General features: G+C 31.6%; 1 protein-coding gene across 1 annotated transcript; it reads left to right on the top strand.

Annotated features, from left to right (window-relative positions):
- The first annotated feature begins 719 nt into the window (after positions 1-719).
- On the top strand, positions 720-9387 carry LOC148600257 (calcitonin gene-related peptide type 1 receptor-like). Its single transcript, XM_088558126.1, has 11 exons — positions 720-773; positions 1388-1479; positions 2884-3010; positions 3334-3487; positions 4696-4762; positions 4971-5034; positions 5644-5729; positions 6252-6387; positions 7716-7757; positions 8081-8272; positions 8680-9387. The coding sequence occupies exons 1-11, from the start codon at positions 720-722 to the stop codon at positions 8719-8721; spliced, it is 1056 nt and encodes a 351-aa protein (XP_088414252.1). The 3' UTR covers positions 8722-9387.
- Positions 9388-20443: the final 11056 nt, after the last annotated feature.

Here is a 20443-nt window from a genome sequence, read left to right as displayed (position 1 = left end):
TGATAAACTGATACCACACCAATGATAAACTTATACCATTCTAATGATAAACTGATATCATTTCAATGATAAACTTATATCATTCAAAGAAGTTGATTACATGTGCATATTGATATTTTGAAAACATCTAATGCCTTTTACAGTTCTACAGCTAAAATTTGTTTTCTTTTAGATTTAACAAAACATTCAGATGCGAGCTATTAACATTTAATAAACGAAACCTTGCTTTGAATTACCTTCGGATTTTCTGTCTGTAAATGATTTTGAGGTCGGAGGTTAAATTCGCATATATGATATATTTAAGTAATAGAATGATACCATTCAAATGATACATTGTTACCAATTAGATGCATGTTATCATTATATTTAAGGGTTACCCTTCAAAGATTGTAATATTGATGGTTCATGGTATAGACATCCAGAATCTAACAAAACATGGTCAGACTATACACCGTGTACTGATACTGTTCCATTTAGGGTACGTATACAATTTAACATGCTCAAATTATACTCCATGTAATACTACTGTTACATATGTTAACAAATCATATTCAGACTATACACCTGGCGCTAATAATATTTCAATCAGGGTACTATGTTAACAAATCATGGTCAGACCATACATCTTGCACTGATACTGTTCAATTAAGGGTGCGTATGCTAACAAAACATGGTGAGACTTTACACCTGGCACTGATACTGTCCTATTCAGGGAACGTATGTTTACAAATCATGGTGATGCTACATCGTGTCCTGATACTGTTCCATTCATGGTACGTATATTAATAAATCATTGTCAGACCATGCATCTCCTCCTGACACTGGTCCATTCAGGGTACGTTTGTTAACTTCAAGTTCAGTTTTTTTTCTTACAATTGTTTTGCTTCTTTTTAATTAATAAATATTTGGAAAAAATATGGAGCGAACAAGTATCATCCTTGTTGCATGTGGCTGCAAAATCAACATTCATTCTCGTTATTGGTTTATGTAGCACAATATTTGCGCTAAATTTAAAATCATTTGCTCTATTTATTTTTTTTATTATTATTTATTCATTTTTTATTTATTTATTATTATTATTTTATTTTTTTATAACACTTAAGCGATTGATATAATATTGTAAAAAGATATTTCACATAAACTACAAACAATTTTTTGCATCTTTCTATGGTAAGGATCCATCTTCTTTGAAAAAAAACAAGTAAGAGAAATGTTCCCAACATGTTTATTTCAAAAGATTCGTCAAATTGGAAACAAATATAAATATTTCCCCTATTTTACTAGATATGTACTTTAATGAATGATAAATTTCTGCCTTTTTTAATCCTAACTATGGAAATGTAGTATTAGTAATTTATTCCATCCCGATTATTGATTTTTTTTTCAGCGAGCTCAAACAATTTTGAATATATACTTTGGCGGCTATGCCATTTCTATGGTGTCACTTGGAGTTGCCTTAGGTATATTCTGCTATTATAGGTAAATACAGTCATTTTAACCAAAAAAAGTATTGTGTGATAAAGTTCAATTAAATAACAAATATTTCTTTATATTGGACAAACAGTGATTTTTTTATTTCTTTATGCAAAACCCAAAAAAAAAATATTTGGCAGCAATTAAGCACTCGTATTCCAATTCAAATGGCAAAAGACTTAAATTTTAAATCCGTTAAAAAATAAATATATACTATCATGTGATATCCCTGATTTTTTTTATTATTATCATAATTATCATATTTCCTTTTATTATTTGCTCGGCAATATAATATGAGTTTTACGACAAAGTGGTTCGAAAGTATGGAAGTTTGAAGGCTTCGTTTATTTACCCACATGACTGATCATAGATTGGGAATTTTAATTTTCCTGTAAGTCGTTTGAGCTTTGTAAACTACTTAGTTCTAATTATTGACATTTTTCCGATTTTATTATCATAGACTGCTCCCCAACAATACATGTTAAGGTTTCAGCAGAATAAGGACTTAAACCGTCACACTAATTCACAAAGTGAAACATGATTCAGAATTCCATGTAGTTCTTGGCAGAGATTCCTCATACTTTGTAAAAAGACAACTCTAAATCATCTTCCAAATATACCGAAGATGTTTCCAAAATGCTGGAATTTTTTATGGACAACATATATGTCCAGCGTGGTGGATGCGTTTTGAATTGGGAACAAATTGTGCTCCTCTACATGCAGATCTGTTTAATAATCCTAGTTTCGGGGATTTAATCAATCGCATATATCCCAAAGAAATTGAGATAGAGGATACTACAGTCAGCCTTAAGTCTTAAGCAACTCGTGGCGGGTGTTTCTAGAAAAGCAAAGGACGCTTACCCTACCGGTGCACCTTGTACGTGTTCCCATTTTAGTGGATTCTAAGTTGCTCATTTACTTTTGTGACTTTGTATGTATTATTTGGTAATTTTATGTTCTTGTTGTGTTTATCTGTTTTCTGTGTCTGGTCATTGTCATTGGATTATATTCTTTTGATTTCCGCTAAAATTTTGGTTCCCTTGATTACTCTTTGAAACTATTAAAAATCACTGCTATTTTATCCTTATTCTTTTTGTTATTTAAATTAAATATCAATTAATCAATCAAACATTAATGGATATTCAGAAATTCTTATGATCTTTCAAATAATGCAATATGTGAAATCACAAAAAAAATAAATTGCATCTTTTTTTCTATTATGACAAAATAGCAATTATTATTGCACGTTACAATTTCTAAATAAATTTGTTTAATATTTCATACGAATTTATATTCTAAAATATATAAGTTATTTGATCATATCAATTATAAACATGAATAATTTGGTTTATCTTTAGTTTAAAACATCATAATTCAAATAAAGAATTCTACGGGTTATTTTGTTTTCAGAGAGCTAAAATGCCCAAGAATAACACTACATAAACATATGTTATTGTCATATATACTGGCTGCTCTGCTGTGGATACTTTACTATGCGTCAACATCAACGCAACCATCTATCCTCTTAGAGAATCCAGTAAGTTTTTATTAACACAATTGCACAAATAGTATAATACACATATAGTATGTAATCAACATCATCTTTAAACATAAACAAAACAAACATGCTTGCTTACATTTTGTCAATTGAAACAATTAGAACATAAAAGTTTATACCTCAAATCTCCAAATTTCAATCTGATTATGAATAATAATTGCTGAAACAATAAGACACAAATGAACTTACTATGTGAATTAGTTCATGTATTTCTGATTAGGGTTTCTTTTTCACTCATATTTGCTGTAGATAGTATGTCGAGTTGTTTATTTACTTGCTTATCATAGCGATATTTGTTGTAGATATGGTGTCGAGTTTTCCACGTACTGGCTCAATTTGCAACATGCTCCAATTATGCGTGGATGTTTTGTGAAGGGTTATATTTGCATTCTATTCTGGCCTATACCTTTGTCAATAAAATGCATTTATTGACCATGTGCTATATAGTGGGCTGGGGTATGTATATATATGTATATATGTATATCTTATTCTTGATGACCACCTGGTATGTCGGAGGGCTGGGGTATGTATATATATATATATATATGTATATATGTATATCTTATTCTTGATGACCACCTGGTATGTCGGAGGCCTGGGGGTATGTATACATATGTATATCTTATTCTTGATGACCACCTGGTATGTCGGAGGCCTGGGGTATGTATAATTGCATAAATAGCTTTAAAAGGTATTATAGCTTTCGTAGATATTTAAATACTTCATAACTGTTTTCATTAGATTTTTTAAAATTTTTCCTAACACTTACTATTTTGCATAATTTTGTTAGTGTGATACGATATTCTGTAATGGATTATATTAACCAATGCAAATTGAATAAGCTGTTCTGTTCGTATACGTTTCACGCCATGTTGACTGCTTAACGAGCTTTAATATCATATTCTACTAGAACCCCCACCAATTCATGTATTCATTTTTGTTCCTTTTCAGGTGAAAATTCGATATGGCGATGTGCATTAACTTATTTTATGCTACATCGTTGCAGAATATCATATCACACTTGCAAGAATATGCAAAATAGTAATTGCTTGGAAAAATGTTCACAAACTTAATGCAAATAACTATTTAACCAACTGGATGGTTATCTGTTTGTTAAATGGAACAGAGTTATGGACCAGTTTTATAATTAATTCAGACATCCTTATATAAACAAGTACACAGTGAACCTTTTTTTTTCTTTTTGATCTTTTTTTTAATCTTTGACTGTATAGCCATTTGTTCTTCATAACTCTTTCCAGATGACAACAATATCATCTTCGATTTATTCAATTAACAGATACATCAAAATTTGAATTTAAGAAAGATTGTCATTCGCATTTATTTTTAAGGTGGGCGATAATTACATTTATTAAGAATGTACATATATAGAAACGCATCGATGTTTGTTTTCAATAGAGGACGTTGCTCCCATGCATAAACAATAGTATATTGCACAGTCGTTTTCTTCTATTGTTACATATAAGTTAATATCGAAGTAACAACATCGTCATTAATCAAATCCTGTTTTTTCTATAGGCTTACAGAACTGTTTTTGCTTTTAAAAGAACATCTTATGTTCATTAACACTGTTTACAAAAGACTTAAGTTTATCATGTTTTTCCTGTTGGTTCGTTTTCGATTTTGTTATTGTATTTCTATTCTAGCAATACCAATTATACAGACGTTGGTGTATTTCATCATTCGACTTAAAACTAAAGTCAACGATGCCGTGTAAGTAATCGGGTCATTCTTCTGTAGTTAGTAAATAATATGTATACAAAATCACTATGCTTTGATGTAACCATAAACATGATAAATGAAGCAATATATCAATGAGATATATGCCTTTTTGTTAACATTGTAGAATTAGTATCAAATTTTGACATTTTTGTACTGACCATCTAAAATTGTCATTGTTATTGTTCGTAATTCTATACAGCTGTTGGCATGGGCAGGTCAAACTACACTGGATACTACTTGGCCCAATAGTCCTGGAACTCCTTGTAAGTACTTTGTTCGAAACATTGCTTATGCCATTTTCATAACAAACCACTAGTTAAAATTTACTGCAATGTTTTCAACAGTAGAACAATAACATTAAGAGTGCACTGAGACTTAATATCTAAAAGTGTTTTTTTTTTTCTCAGAGATGAATTTGAACGAACATACTTTTACATTCTAATTTATAACGATCGGTCACCGACCTCCGACATAATTGAACCTGACATCGAGATAATTGAACCTTTATGCAGGCGATTTGTTCCAAGATTAAACCAACAATAGATAGTTATGGAGAGAATCTTCCCCGTTTTGCATTTTCTTTAAAAGCTGGTGTACCGAATTTATTTAAAAGTTCAAAAAAGATATTTATCATATATTATTTTATATGGGCGAAAGAAATTTAGGGCACCGGACTGTTTATTTTATATCCTTATTGAAAGAGTAATCAAGGGAACCAAGGTTATAGCGGTAATCAAAATAATGTAAAGATAAAAGGAAAACTATGTCACAACAAATCAATATTATGCTAACGTCTCGGAATATAAATATATACATAAGCAAATAAGTGACAAGAAAAAAGTCATACCTAATTGCTTCCATTTTGGTTGTAGATGAATACTTTCTTTCTTGTTAATGTATTAAGAATCCTGTGTAGAAAGGGTCTTGCTGTAAACCAGTCTGACAGGTCTCATGTCCGGTAAGCTCCTACTTGTATGTGTGCTTTCTGTTGCAATTTTGCTTTTCGTCTTGAATCTTATTAAAATGATGCCATGTTATATTTAAGTAATGCATAATATCATTATTCCAAATTTGACATGTTTTGACATCACAACGACATTGCATAATATCAGTTGTCCTAGATTCGAATATATTTCTATTTATATTCTTATTTTTTAACAAGGTGCTACTTTCAAACTCATTAGCATACGAGGAAATTTCATGGTTAATTTGTCTTAAGGTAGATCAAATGTGCTATATTTTGTTCGTGTCATTTAAACAATAAACTTAAATTTACCTTCATTTCTGTAAGGATCAGTGAGAAAAACAAAACTTATCTGCCATATTTTTTATTCTATAGTAAATGCATTCAACATTTTTTTATTTAAATTCGTATGATTAATTTCTACTTGTTACTCCTGATTACATACAGAATGTAAATGTAAATTATTTCTTCATATCTTGTCGAGCGACTTTTAAGTGTCATACTTGTAAATTACAGAAGATCGATGCGGGCTACACTAATGCTCATCCCCCTGCTTGGTATACAGTACTTAGCCATACCCTATAAACCAGTTGGTCATGAAACATTAGTTCATATCTACAACCTTTTATCTGCAGTGCTTGTTTCATTACAGGTAGTGTTAAACTTAATGTCTAGGATTGGGACTGCAAAGTGGGCGACTTATATTCACTTATCTTTTCTTTCCGTTACAATAAATTAATGTGTTTAACTAAAGTGGTGTCTGTTTGTTACTTGGTGTGGAAGTTGATTTGTTACGAAATTAGAAAACATACCAAATATATTTTCAACATCTCTGATCAATTGAATTAAATTTATTAAATTTGAACATTATTCTCTGCCCAAATCAGCCAAAAATATGTTTTGCAGATGTTTACTTTAATTCAATTAAACGTCTTATAGTTCCAAAATGTAAGACTGAAATAACAAAATAATTACTGTAACTTCCGGCATTATCCTGTCATTTTAACAGCATTTAGAAGAATAGCATTTGTATCAATTTCTATGATTTCTGAAAGCCTATATATTCGATTTAAATCGATACTTGTATTCTATAAAAATAAATGTCGCTTACTGAAAAGTTTTAAGTAGCACTCCTGCTAAGATTCATGCAAAATGTGAAACATTGTTGGAAAGCCTACAATTTTTTATTTTTGATTATTTTGTTTAAAATGCTTAAGTAAATAAAAAATATCATGTGTCTTTTCATAGAAACCTTCTTCTTAAGAAATAAACATCATATAGAAGCCACTGTAGAATTTAAAATTTAAGGGAGATAACTCTGTAAATGACACTACAATACAATAGAAACTGTAGGATCTTCAATGTGAATTATCTCTTAAAAGCAGCCTGTTTGGAATGAATAATTATACATGTCATCATTTAGACCTGTAAAGCAACTTAGTAGCAAAAATAAACATATGTAGATATTTTTGGAATTATCACATTTTACAGAATTTGCATGATTCATACAAAGACTGCTACTTAATTGTTCATATGTTTTGGTGATTCGGTTTAGCTTACCAGGATGATGATTGGGGTTTTTTACGGTCTTGACTATCCTTACCGATCTCGCACGACCGCCCCCTTACGGGGATTCTGTTAATAATGCCAGTTCGTAAAAAAGGCAGCGGAGCCTAGCCTTCGGGATACATGACCAAAGAATTCAGTCAGAGTATGTCCTACTAGCGGCTGGGCTGCTGTGTTGACGCTCTGGCCTACTCCCAGACACCACGTGGGTCCGACAGCGTTTCCCCACTCTAACTTTTAGGGAGTACGTTAACGTGTAGAGTGGCTTGCCAAGATAAAGTTGGCTGGATTTTTATACTTATCAAAGTCTACCCCCCCCCCCCCAAAAAAAAAAAAACACACACACACACACAAACAAACAAACAAACAAACGTAACATAGAATGTTTCAAAATTGTCATTTTGTCAATTTCAGGGTTTTGTAGTTTCTTTCCTGTTTTGCTTTCTAAACGAAGAGGTAAGTAAATAGTATAACTATGTATGTGATTTCTGTGTCGACGTTACATGTGTCATGTGATAATTAAACAGAAAGATCAATTATTTTACAATAGATAAATAGTATTTACTCAATATTACCATTGAAAATTAAAAAAAAAAACGAACGGTGCCCTTCAAATCTTGCCTAAGATTTGCCATTTTTTTAACAAACATATAGACCTTAAGGAGTAAGATGCGTTTAGCGTATGTAGCATATACACATATGTAAAGTTTGAACAATTATTGACGTCAAACATCTTCCTCTATATTTTCAATGAAATCTTCTCTTCCGGTCATTTGTAGGTTATATACCTCATTAGAACACAACTTGATTCGTCGCTACGTCGGAACTTGAGTGGGTCAGATACTATAAGAAGTTCTGTTTACTCACATACGTCAAATAAACGTTTCTTGAGACGACCGGCGGCATTACCAAGTAACGTGTTTAAAAAATTAAAACAGGAAATGGATGAGAAACATAAAAAAAACACTCAGGTATTTTGCAGTTTAAACTTTTTGTAACTTTTATTGTTTTGTAGAATCAATGCAATAATGACAATTTGAACTGTATGCTTAATTTAAGAATTGTATTCTTCATTTTTTATTTTATTTCATTTTTTGTGTATGCGAGTTTTAAATCACAATTATGTAGTCTTATATCAAAAATAAGAACAAAGAAGAACCGGCAAAACAATTGCTTATGTGCATGTATTTGTGTATGCACATGCAGATTGACAAAATGATTTAATTGTATTTAAACATAAGATTTTTATATATTTTGTATCAATAAATACATTTGAAGTTATTGTTTTGTTTGGCGCGTACTATAAATTATATCTACTCGTAGTCTGTTTGAGCATAAGAATAAGAATAATTATTGACACAATTTTAATATGTTGTAGGTTCATCAAACTTCTGATTGCATGGCGTCCAGTTTTGTTTGAAATATTTTGAAGAAACAAAAATACAAGCGCAGCCTGACTTTCATGTTCTTGACTCTACATCTACATCTTGGAAACTAAACTAGATTTTACGAGGATCTAAAGATTTCAGAACGAAAAAAGCTTAAGTTTTTCTTGAACCCGGTTTCAGCCGCGAAAGAATCATTAATGACATATCGATTTGCTTCTTTGTTTAATTGTGATTGTTGAACTACAACCCACCGGCCAAGGGATTCTGTTCATCAGTTCAACAAAACCAATACGGCATCTGTTTAAAAAGATGCCAGATAAAAAATGTTTCTTAAGATGTATTGAATATTTTACCATTAATATGAAACCGCTGTGGTTATCGAGTGGTTTGATTTTGACTTTAAATGTGAGTTGATCCAATATTTTGACATCTGTTGTTATTGTTTCTTGTTGTTTTAGTCATATAACAAAAGTGCCTTGAGAATGAACAATTTCACCTGTGAAATGTTCTACTTTTTTAAAAATCTAATTCAGAAAATTAAAGATTGTTTCGTGTTCCCAATGCAATTTCTACACAAAGTGTGTAATAAAGCATTCACTGTGAAACACAGGTGTCACATTTATCTGATGAATGAATGTATTTTTTTTCTTTTTAAGGAGTATATTCCACAAATTCAATATAACTGCTTATATTGTATATTAAACAAATTTAGAGTTAGTAATATATTTGTCTTCAATACATTTGTTTTGGTAGTTGATATAGACAAAACAAGTATCTAATCGTCATTAAAAGGACCTTCAGACGTCAAAATCCAAGCACATGGCCTAAACGTGAAATCAAGAAACAAAAACGGCTTTTGAATAGAAATACATGATTTCAAACTTTAGGTGTAGGAAAAATGATTCATTTAATTATTAGTATTAAAAAATCATTTCTGGCACAAAATTAAAACTATACAAATAATCACAAATATGACTTTAGTTCGAAAAGTACAAATACACAATACTGTTGATTTGAATTATTTACCTTACAGTACATCAATACGAAGAGTAATAACAAAATGAGAGAACTGAAAACAGTAAGTCTTACATTGGGTGAATAAATATTCACGTCTTGAAGAAATGTTAAGAAAATTCTTGTAACAAGAACTTGTTATTGATTATTTATATTAAGAACAATAAAATCCTCTGTTTAATGGTATGTGTCAATTGCATAAAGAAAGCATTAGTTGAAAATATCCAACACTTTTTTAGAAAAATAATCCTCGTGTGGTAGTACTTCACTGTCGATAATACACATATGGTAACCATGTGAAAAAGGGGATATTAGCATACAACTTGCCAAAGTAAAAGAAAAGAAAGGTGTTGTACGTTTAGTTAACTTATCTATTATCTCTGATACATGTAGATACATGCCAAAATCGAGAATACAATAACATGTAAGGCTGATTTAAAACCATTTCAGCATGCAAATAAGTATGCATAGCATAAAACAACGGCTTGTGTATGAAATTAATTCAATTTAATGCGTTGATAGTATTAAAATGGCCAATTTGAGTGTTTGAATCATGCTTCCGTTACAAACAACTTCACAACCACGAAAAAATTATGAATAAATGCGTAGTATTATAGGCTGCAAACCACTAATGTCACTTCCCATAAGCTCCAATGCTAATTTCACTAAGTTCAATGTGTTATGGGGCTTTTACCTTAAGCTTAACCTGCAGAAGACCATATATCATCACCTAAAAGCTGCATGTTTACACTAATAGCCCTGAAATTATTATGTGTGGTTTACAACCTTGCAGTGTGACACTGTCTCAAAGAAGACAATGAGCTAAAAATAGAATGGGAATTCCCCTCCATTTCACAAAAAGGGATCTTCATGCAGAACACATAAAAAATATTTAATTCTGTGAGTTACAGTGACATCTTCAAATTTGTTTTTTCAATTACTATTTTTACATCTTACTCAAAATGTTGAACTCGAACTACTTGATTAACGTTTGTCTTCAATAAGCGTACCAATTCATTTCCGGGTATTCGTGACTTCGAAATGACTACTTTTTTTATTTATACATTCATTTATTTCTGTTTGTTTGCTTGTCTAACTGATTGTTTGTTTGTTTGTTTTTGTTTTTTGTCTTGTTTGTTTTTGCTTTTTTGTTTTTTTGTTTTTTTGTTTTGTTTTTAAATTTGTTTTGTTTTGCTTTATTTGTTTTTTTGTTTGTTTTTTGTTTTTTTTTTTTTTTTGCGGGGGGAATTGCTTTGTTGTCCAGGTAAATACATACCGCTATTTCCGTGGATGCTCTACGATTATTTTTTAAAGGCATGATTTCCTAAGATAGATATGACTGAGTTATAAACACGACAAATTGCTCAATAAATATTAACATTGAGAGGGAAAGCTATATTTCAGTCATCATTCACTTAATCATGTTAATGTAGAGTCTAGTCACTGACACAATTAAATTAGAAATCATAATTGCTGTTCTGGAAACTTCATCGATATATGATAAATAGTTTACGTTTTGTTTTATTCTTAATTTTTTTTGATAGTTTATTTGTTCCAATCCAAGATTCTATATGTCCATCTACGCCATGAAAACTGATTTTTTTCAACGTATCATAGTTTTCCTTTCCTCTTTCGACTACCCCGGACTTGACTTTTTATGAGCAACTCGGCGGGTTTTTCTAGAAAAGCAAAAGACGTTTACCCTACCGCTGCACACGGTCCATGCTCCCACTTTTAGTGGAGGCCAGGTTGCTCATTTACTTTTTATTAATTTGTATTATTATTTTAGTTACTTTATGTTCTTTGTTGTGTATGTCTGTTTTCCATGCCTGGCCTTTGTCCTTGGATTACATTCCTGATTACCACTAGAACCGTGGTTCCCTTTATTCATCTTTTAAATAATATTCAAAATTAAAAGAAATATAACGTCAGCAAACTAAACCAATACAAGACTAATTTACCACAAACAACGATTTTAGATACATTTAGTAAGTTGTATATAATGAAATATTTAGATTCTATCATTCATGGCTACTCCCTAAACAATTAGATAGAAATATTCAATATGCTTAATGCGTGTACAGCCTAGAGGAACTCTTGTTTGTTTAGAGACGGAAACTAGTTTCGCGTTGGCAACGCGTGGGGTTTAATTGATTATGACAGCAGAAAAAAAAAACAGAATGATTTTTTTTTTATCTTTTAACGGCAATCCTTAACATTTAGCAAAGTTGGTTAATGGTAATATGAACGGATAACCAGTAAAAGCTTGATGGTGTACAAATAGTATATTTCAAAGTTTCTCTAGGGTTTACATACAGGGATACCTACTCTTCTTTGCTATAGGATTAAAAGTTGTTTTTCCATGATTTATCAATGTGTAAAATCGGACCATTCACTCACAAAACAAATAATAGTCCGAATGAGTTTTATGTCAGGTTCGTGAATGAATGGTCTGATTTTACACGTCCACAAATTCTGGAAAAACAATGTTTAATCCTTGAAATTCTAATCCCAAACTATCTGAAATATATATGGTTTTTTTTTCTTTTTGTGCACTCTCATTCAGTGAAATTGACATTGTAAATTGCGTCATTCAACCGACAACGTGACATAGTTGTCAATTTCAATATTCAAAGTATTTACAGGCAACTGATAACTGACTTCCTTCAAAAATCATTGTTTTGAATATACAATACCGAAAATGAATGGAATAAAGCAGATAACATCGTTTTAAGCTTCTTAACAGACTCTATCTTTTGCCGAAGCGATGGTAGCCATGTTGTTTACGATATGTACATGGAATTTACACTGTTGTAAAAACTGTCATCGCTGAGATCGTAAAAGTTGAACAACCAATCATAATGCACGAAAAGGCATATGCTAATTAGATGGGAATTATAAGTTGATGTCTTACTAAAAGAGGGCACAAAACTTAATTTCGAGAATATCAAGCTTAAATATAGTCGAATTTTACAACATATCATATAGTTGTAGGAATTTGTCACAGTTTCGTTTACCACTAAAAAACTGGTTTATATATTTTCTTTTCAAATGTGCATAATGAACACTCATCTGACATTATATCGTATTTCAAAGAGGAAATTGGGGTCACCATTTTTTTTTTCTTGAAATATTTATATAACTAAAATTCCCATTGCATTCCTATAGATCATTTTCCCGCAAATTGTCTCCCCCTTGAAAGATCTAAGGTTTATTAAATTAATATTTTTGATTTTAAGTTTATGCAACAAAGTCTTTTTTAATACATGTAATTTAAAAACATTTTTGCATCTTTTCAAACATCATTTGCTAACTGAAAATACATAATTCTTTGCCAGATGACAGAAAAGATTGCTCCGTGTGACAACTTTGATCGACCTGGTGTGTTTGTTTTTTTGTTTTTTTGTTTTTTTGTTGTTTTTTTTTTTGTTTTTTGTTTTTTTTTTTAATTACAATTTAGGCTTATTCTTCGAATGCCAACAAACTTTTGTGTATCCACAAATCAAAGGATATGAACAGGTAAAGCTAATTTACCTCCCGTTGAGTTGCTCTTTCACATGGTAAAATGAAACAAAATGACTAAAGATATATTTCCTGATTAAAGTGTGTTAAATTTGTTATTTCATAAATTGCTTTTGCTGTGGCATTTCTCTGATAACCGGTTTATTTCTGTCTTTTGCTGCGGTATTTCTCTGATAACCGGTTTATTTCTGTCTTTTGCTGTGGCATTTTTCTGATAACCGGTTTATTTCTGTCTCTAACATGTTATCACAATGTGGTTATGTTACATGTAATTACGGAGTTAACTTTGGGTTCCTCAGTTTGATTATTGTATTTTAAGTAGTTTGCATACACCTGCTTCCAATTAAACAACTGCTGTCACAAGACTAATGAGCCAACTTTTTTGTAGTGAAATCAAGGGAAACATCTCTGACTTCACCAAAAAATTGGAAACATTCTCACAGAGCTATGTTTACTTGCAAATACGTTAAACATCATCGAGAATCACTTTTGTGTTAAATGTATGGTAGTTGATGAGCATGTGTGGTATTAACTGCCGTGAGATAGGGCTTGGGGAGAACAAAAGATTTTTCATCGCGGTTGTGCATACTAAGCATGTTAATCAACTACCATGCAGTAAACACGAGAGGGTCTATTGATTGAGATTTCAACAGAGCTGCATTCACCACTTAAAATCCATATGGTTATATATCGAAGCATGACTTTTCCCACGCGTTGAGCAGCTATGTGTATGATATACATTCAGGTGAGCAGTTCGGGTTTACTGTTATTGGAGATTTGTATTGGGTTTCTCCAAACATCCAAACATTTGAAGTTTATTATCTGTTATATCTCAGGTATCACTAAAAGATAAGCATATTGAACACAAACGCTACGCGTAGAATAACGCATGAGCGAAAGGAAAAGTTCAACACAAAATAACATGCACGAATTTCAGGTGTAAATTATGTGAATCAAAAAATAAACAAGCGTCTGAGTCTGACGAATACTCGTGATTTCTAACACATCTTTTTTGTTCAAGTAAGGTATAATTTGCGTAAAATTAATGTGAACTTACTTTCATTCCAATGGGTACAAAATGTGATATATTTGCCCTCGCAGCAAATTAAATTACGAATAAAAGTACATTTCAGACTCAAAATGACGAAATCAAATTAAATGTGAATGATACAGTAATTTGTGCATGTATTCATATTTCCAACGTGACGATTTTTCTCAAAAGAGATTTTACTGTCCCCTTAGGCATTCCATAAGACCCAATAATTGTCGAACAAATAAATGAAATTAGCCCTATCTGCTTTTCTTATCGCTTCATTCCTTGTGTGTTTCAATGCTATGTAATAATTACCTTAATTATAGACTGATTTGTTCTTATACTCATGGTATCAGATAATATAAGCCAGTATCAAATTCGGCAAGGGAAAACTAATATCGGAGAGGGAAGCATCTGGCTTTCTTGGTTGGGTATATCTCCAAAATAAACGAAAGTACTCATGTATCAGTTAATATAGTATGCGTCAAATAAAAGTCAAACTGCAACAGTAAGAATAAGATAAAAGTAACGGAAAGACTTCATTAGTACTAAAACGCAAGAATTGTAAAATTCACCATTCTGATTACGGCCGATTTATTAGTAGCAGTGCGCCAGCTTGTCCGTATATATGGAACATCTAAATAAATGATCGAAAATAAATATATCCAACATCGTGTATATGCACAGACTACGAACTACTAGTTTTCCAGTTTCTAAATTTTCAAGTCGAAATTCAATTTAGTTAACTCCAGGTCAAAACTTTCTGTCAAATCATTCAAACTTTAGCCACAATCGTTGAAATCAATCCCGCCTTATGATGCATATACCTCTAATCCATCTACAACTTTTTCTTAATTGACAAGTTGTTGCTCAAATGCTATCAGGTGTGTCCTGTAAAAGCGCCTAGTGTCTGAAACCAATTTCCAGAGACATTTACTTAAACAACGAAATCTTAGAATATAAGGTCTGATCAAGGAAACACTAACCATGCACGTCCATTTAACACCTACAGCTCTTTCATAACATATAATCCTATTTACATCCAGTTTTGAACTTGATATCATACAGTTTTCATTTCATTTGTTTCATCGTTTTTTTTTTTTTTTTGTTTTTTTGTTTTTTTTTTTTGTTTTGTTTTGTTTTTTTTTTTTTTTTTTTTTCGCGCGCGTGTGTGTGTTGTTCAAATAATAGGAATTGTAATTGGTCATTTCGTGAGTTGACCAATAAGACTGTTAGAAAGGTTCACGTGACTGTTACGATTTATCTCCATCAAATGGAAGTCTAATCTTATTACTGGTGAAGTTTTTCATCCCTTTTTCGTTGTAAGGAGACTCTCCAAATTTTTATGGGGGAGTATTTTACTTTAATTTACTTTATCTGGTATATATAGTATCATGTTTACTATTTTCATACTCCCAGTTATTTTATACGTCAATTTAATAAATAACATTAACTGGAGACTGTTTTCCTTAAGCATTGCCCTTCCAAAAAAACCTTGTGGAGTAGCGTGTCTTGTCGGAGGAATACTTTGATGCAGATGCAGTTAAAGTATTATATTTCTGCTTCGTGATGTGGTTTGAAACACTGACCGCAACGTTTTGACTGAAATGGAGAAACCGTGACAAACATCAACTAGCACGCCAAAGAATTACTTGTATCAACGGCAGTTACGCACAATTATGTAACTTAATGATTACATTGTATAATGCAACTACAAGCAAGCTTGAAAACGGAAGTTATTTCACATAGTACATGTATATGGCAAATTTCAATGTGTTGTGAGATACACGCAAGGTGATTTTGGGTATTCATGTTCAAACAATAAATGCTTAATCGTGTACATTCATGCACATTCCACGTGAATGTCTTTTCAAGAATAAACATTAAAAGAAAAAAAAAACAATTACGTCTGCTAATTGTTATATAGGTTTCCTCTTGATTCGTAAATAATGACATTGGTAGATTGAACGAAACTCTTATCTCAGAATTCAAAACAACAGAAACAATCATTTATCACAATTGCATTCATATTTACCATGCTGAGACGGCAACTCTGTTTCCTCGCCCAAAACGTATAATAATTTAGCATACAGGTAATTGAAACATCCCCTTTAAAAGCAATGTGCATTGAAGTTTTTGTAATGTATAGCTAATTTATGGAATAAAATTGATCAAGACCTTGTCCTCAATATGTTACATGTATCACTATAAAGATGGGGTGTTGTCTGTTATACACGTTTGAGCTATCACATACTAAAGCCCTGGTGGTATTATTGGTCAATAACTTCACAAAATAAGGAAAGGACACAATTTGATAATTGTTTCTAGCATTCCGAATTTGTAAGTTTATTTCACGGTAGAGGTGAAATAAAAATGCGTCTTGTGATTGCTTTATTGGTGAATGTGGTAAAATTAATATATCATAGTAATGTATTTACTTTATGATTTTAATGACATATTTGGAGGCCTCTCCGAAAGACGTAACACCTATGATTATGTTAGTTAAGTAAAACATAGTGAAAAAAATAACCTATAAAACATGCTCACTGTGACGCATTTCAAAAGAAAAAAACTGGGACAAAAATGACAAGCCTGAAAATATAAAAGGCTTCAGGCCTATATCATTTTTGCGGATTGCAAAGTGGTTAATATATTTAGATTTATCGTTGCGACATTTTCGTCTACACTTTAAGTAGAATTAGTAGTAGGAACACTTCTGACAGGTTCGATGAGTTCCTCCTCGGGGAAAACATCATACGTAAAATCTTTTACCTCGCAAAGTAATAATTTAGTATGCTTATTTTACAACTTCATCCGTCATTGCGAGTACACAGTACGTATGCATATCTTAGACAAGTACTATCTTAAAAAATGGCTGATAAAATTTGTTCTTTTTACTTATAATTTTATACATTTCATTCAGAAAATAACACATTACACGCAATTTCAATTTTCGATACAGTTTTTTTTTTTAACGCCCCTACGTTATCAATATTTGGCCAATCGGGAAACAAAATTGCGATCAGGTGACTTGTGTTTCCATGGAAGAGCGTCTTTAAGGTCAAAATGTAAAGGCGAATCTATACCGACTGCGTAGGAAAAATTATATGCACCTTAGAAATAATGCAAATGGGTGTACTCGAATGCTAAACTGTAAGCTTTTTAAAAAATGCTTCGTATAGTGTGTTAATATTCGCTACTTGTTTCCTGTCGCATGTATTTAGGTATTTTTTAGCCCCTCCATTTTAATTAAAAATATAAAAGCATTTGTCTGTGTGGTGTGTTCCTTTGAAAGTCTAACCCAAATTAATAGAGAACCGGTTGACTTTTGTAGTATAATTAAGTTAATATGCTGTTTTGAAGGTTTGTTGTCTCCTAATTATCTGATGTGTGAGGTAACTTAGAAGGATTTGATTTAAGTCTTTTCACAATTACTAAGTTCTAAAATTTATAAGTTCCTAATTGACTCTGATTCCAACACAATAACTTTTTTAGTTCTCCGGAAGTACCGTTTAATTTGTGGTTTCCCTGATCGGTCCCTCGGTTATGCTATCAGTTAATTCCTAACAACGTACATGTAGGTGGGTAAAATACATTTCCATTTGCTCAAGCTATACATCAGACAGTACAAATATACTTATTTTCAGTACATGAACATGCTATTTATAGTACACATGTATGTAGTAACTTCAGTTGTGACACAGAGAGCTTAACAGGTAAACCCTACTCAAAGTCAAGAGACTAAAACATATGTAAGAAAAAAATTGATACAAACAAATCTCAAAGAAACGGACATTATGAATTTGTGCTGATATTAGTCTTAAAAACATCCCAGTAGAACTGATAGATGCTCAATTTCATGAAGTACATGTAAACACATTTGGATTCTATGAGTTTGTAAACACAAAACCACCGTCCTTTTTTTAGGATTGGGGACTATTAAATTCATTACAAATAAGCATTTTTAACTATCAAATTTTCGTTCAAAATGATTAAGTCAGTAAAGAATCAATTAAAATGCATTGACAAATAAATATAAACCAACATTAATGTCTTCTGAATCAAGATAGAAACAAATACACGTCTATTGTAAATCAATCGGCCCGGTTGGCCATTGGCAGTGAAAGGTAACGTAAATCGGCCCGCTGGCAGTATCAGGGTTAAATATTTGGTTCTGTAATGTGAAGAAGGCTCTTGCGGTTGGTACTCATCCTTATTTGTATTTTTCTGTCTAGAATTGATGACTATTTATGATCTCACAAGATTTACCTTCCTTGCTATACACATTGAAATGCTTGATTATTTGTAGGCAACTTGAATATCGAAAGTGATCGACTGCTTTTTCGGGTAAATGCATAGAAATGATTAACCGGTTTAGATATAGGAGGTCAGCTATTTTTGATTGGATTATTATTAATTCAGACCAAATTAGTGAGCATATTTAGTTCGGAGTAAAGGGTTTTTTTTTATTAATTTATTTTTTTATTTCATTGACGTAAATAACGTAAATAAACTTGATATTTTGTTTTAGAAATAACTGTGCAGGGGACTTTTGAGTGTTTGAATATGAGACTTGTCGGGGAATGCCAATGGATCTGTTTTCCTGCGGTAGTGTCAAGAGATATCTGCAGATGCTAACAGGCTTCAAATTTATAAACTCTGGCAACTAATGTATAAATTCTGATATTCGATCTGATTGATAAAAAAGGGGGAACTTTACCACAAATCATAAAGAAGTTTAAAAAGACTGAAGTCTTCAAAGTCGCTATTCGTCAAATATTCTATGCCAGTGATTTTGGCTTGCTTTCAACATCATGGCGACTTCGATGCTCTGCTATACTTAACTCCCAACCAATCAGGGATTTTCTCATTTTCACCCAAAACCGAGGCGTAAATATTATGTATGAACTTAGTTCAAAAATCAAAAAATCTGAGCTGAAATTAGATTTTAGGTCGATTGATAATACTCATTTGATCATGTTATTTCCATTTTTTAACATCTTTTGACAAATCGTACATATGTACATTACTAGCAAAATAAGTGTAATCCTTTTTCGAAAATATACTTGACATTTTAGAACGTTTTAAAAGCTTTTGTCGGTTTCAAAAGCTCATTAGAGCTTGTGTTGTAATGCTTTATATGAATTGACAACTTAAAATACAACAGCTCGTCAATCGGCTAAGATCTATCCTTCAAGCGAATTAGCGATATGCTCTATTTAAAATGAGTTACTTCGTAACCGTTATGACTCGAATGTTTCTCAATCAAAACAACTCGGAGACTACGCGTTTCTCATGTATATTACAGAAAGTTCAATCCTGATCGATCACTTCATTGTTAATATAAACTTCCCACTTTCATATAAGTAAAAAAAAACACACGTTGAACACATGTACACGTATACATGGTATTTTAGAGGTACATTTTGATATCGTATGAAGTTTCTACGGCAGCGATCTGCAGTATAATGTGGTGTAGTAATATACATGTATATGCAAATCATATTCGAATGTGAAATACTTAATGCAAGAAGTCGTTAACAATATTAGCGATATAAAACGTGATAAATACATGACTAACATTTCGTGCAACACATAGGCTGCGTCTATTCAAAAATATGAAGAAATTACCGTAGTCCTATTAGAATCGATATAAATCACGGAAACTGCTATCGCTCGGGGTATTGACTTAATCATCCTTATGTTACCTTGGATTTTATTACTTTTGTTGTCAGAGCCTTTCAGAACTTGCTTAACAGTTTGTTTACACTTGTTGAAGACCTTTTGGAGACCTCTGAAAGTATTTACTATTTTTAATTCGGTTATTACCAGATGTATTGGTTACCTTTCTTCTTATCTCTTCTTTTTTCTATAAGTGAAGAAGTCAATTTGAAAATTCTTTTTAACACAAGTTCCAGACAATATTTTCATTCCCATAATTATAGAAGTTAAAGACTGTGTGAAGATTAACAAATACAAAAAATACCAGTTTTATATATTGTAAATTTCAATATGCTGTACAGGTGTTTCAAGGAGTAACAATTCAGACAGTAGTTTAAAATAAATTGTCGAAATTATGTAGAACAAACAGACAAGCAGACAAATAAGTCTTACCAACTATATACAAGAGGGGTTATAGCAGTAATGCCCATTTTTTTTCAGAGGGAGAATAAACACCAAACAAA

The sequence above is a fragment of the Perna viridis genome, chromosome 13 (assembly GCF_037379345.1).
Source record: "Perna viridis isolate PV_CMFRI_1.1 ecotype Kerala chromosome 13, ASM3737934v1, whole genome shotgun sequence".
Lineage (NCBI taxonomy): Eukaryota > Metazoa > Mollusca > Bivalvia > Mytilida > Mytilidae > Perna > Perna viridis.
The sequence above is the reverse complement of the archived record's forward strand: the minus strand, read 5'-3'. Positions and strand labels throughout refer to the sequence as shown.